This window comes from Mangifera indica, chromosome 6 (assembly GCF_011075055.1).
Source record: "Mangifera indica cultivar Alphonso chromosome 6, CATAS_Mindica_2.1, whole genome shotgun sequence".
Classification (NCBI taxonomy): domain Eukaryota; kingdom Viridiplantae; phylum Streptophyta; class Magnoliopsida; order Sapindales; family Anacardiaceae; genus Mangifera; species Mangifera indica.
Genome location: NC_058142.1, coordinates 13326576 through 13328161, shown reverse-complemented (window position 1 = coordinate 13328161; position 1586 = coordinate 13326576). Strand labels below are relative to the sequence as shown.

General features: G+C 38.3%; 1 protein-coding gene across 1 annotated transcript; it reads left to right on the top strand.

The window, feature by feature from the left end:
• The first annotated feature begins 236 nt into the window (after positions 1-236).
• LOC123219781 (caffeoylshikimate esterase-like) lies at positions 237-1374 on the top strand. Its single transcript, XM_044641766.1, has one exon. The coding sequence runs from the start codon at positions 303-305 to the stop codon at positions 1266-1268; it is 966 nt and encodes a 321-aa protein (XP_044497701.1). The 5' UTR covers positions 237-302; the 3' UTR covers positions 1269-1374.
• The last annotated feature ends 212 nt before the right edge of the window (positions 1375-1586 follow it).

Genomic DNA, 1586 nt, shown 5'->3' with positions numbered 1-1586 from the left:
TAAAATTAAAATCTTGTGTAAATTTAATAATTTCCACATTTTTTATTTTAATTTATTATGTTGCCCCCACTCAACCTAAACCCTGGCGACGCCCCACGCCTCTCTGGCTCTCCCAATTTGCCTAATTCTTCATTATTCTGTTGTTTTTTTGTCCCCTAACGAATATCCACCCATATTCCTACTCTTCTATATTACGTATATGAACTCACTTCCCTTCTTAAATCAATTCATCCCATATTCAGTTACCAAATATTTTCTTTCCAAACACCACTTCATTTTCTCGTCATTTTCCCGCATACAAAATGGCCCTTCACCCCATCAACCAAGCTAATGAAAACAGCCCTTATGGAGATCTCACCAGACAACAATTCCACAAAAAGCACCAAATCTTCCACCAACAATCCTACATGTTCAACAAAAACAACATGAAAATCTTCACTCAAACATGGTGCCCTGATTCCCTCGAGCCACTCAAGGGCCTCGTCGCCATGATCCACGGCTACACTTCCGACAGCAGCTGGATATCCGAACTCACAGCAGTCGCCATCGCCAAAACCGGCTTTCTCGTCTGTGCCCTTGACCTCCAAGGCCACGGCTCCTCCGACGGCTATCCCGGCCACATCCCCAAAATCAAACCCATCGTTCAAGATTGTATCCAGTATTTCGACTCCATTAAAACAAACCACCCCAAGTTGCCGTCATTTCTCTACGGAGAATCCCTTGGCGGTGCAATATCAATTTTGATATGTTTAGAGAAAAAATACGAATGGGATGGTTTGATTTTGAGCGGTTCAATGTGTGGAATTTCAGCCAAATTTAAGCCAATGTGGCCATTGGAGAAGCTTCTTCCAGTGGCGGCTTTATTTGCACCCAAGTGGAAAGTGGTTGTGTCGAAGCCAGTAGCGAGCAAATCATACAAGGAGGAGTGGAAGAGAAGGTTGGTGGCAAGGAACCCGAATCGTCGAACGTCGGGGAAGCCTCCGATGGCGACGGCGTTGGAGTTTTTGAGGGTGTGTAAGTATATAAAGAGGCATTGCCATGATCTGGAGGTGCCGTTGCTGATTTTGCACGGGGAGAAGGATAAAATATGTGATTATGAATCAGCGAGGTTTGTGTATGAATCGGCGGCGAGTAAGGATAAAACGTTGAAGATCTTTCCGGGAATATGGCACATGTTGTTCGGAGAAAATGAGGACGACGTCGAGCTCGTTTTAGAGATTTTGTTGTCCTGGATTGGAGAAAGGGAGGCTAAATCAAATATAAATTAATTTTATATTTTCAAAAATTATAAATATTTTAACAATAAAATTATCAACACACTTTTAATACATAATTGAATACACAAATTATCTGTCATTATGCATTTAGACAATTTTAAATTAAGGATAAAATAAAACCTAATTATATGATAACACATCATATATATATATTCAATTATGTGTTTAATAATATATATATATAGTTTTATTGTGTATTTTTTAGGTAATTTAAAATATGAGTAATACTATGTGTATAAACTTTTGAGTATACAAATAATATATCATCATATGATTGAATGATTTTAAATAAATAATAAAATAATACTC

What these genes read in the sequence shown, in the direction of transcription:
- LOC123219781 (XM_044641766.1), top strand. Translation starts at nt 303, where the DNA reads ATGGCCCTTCACCCCATCAACCAAGCTAATGAAAACAGCCCTTATGGA.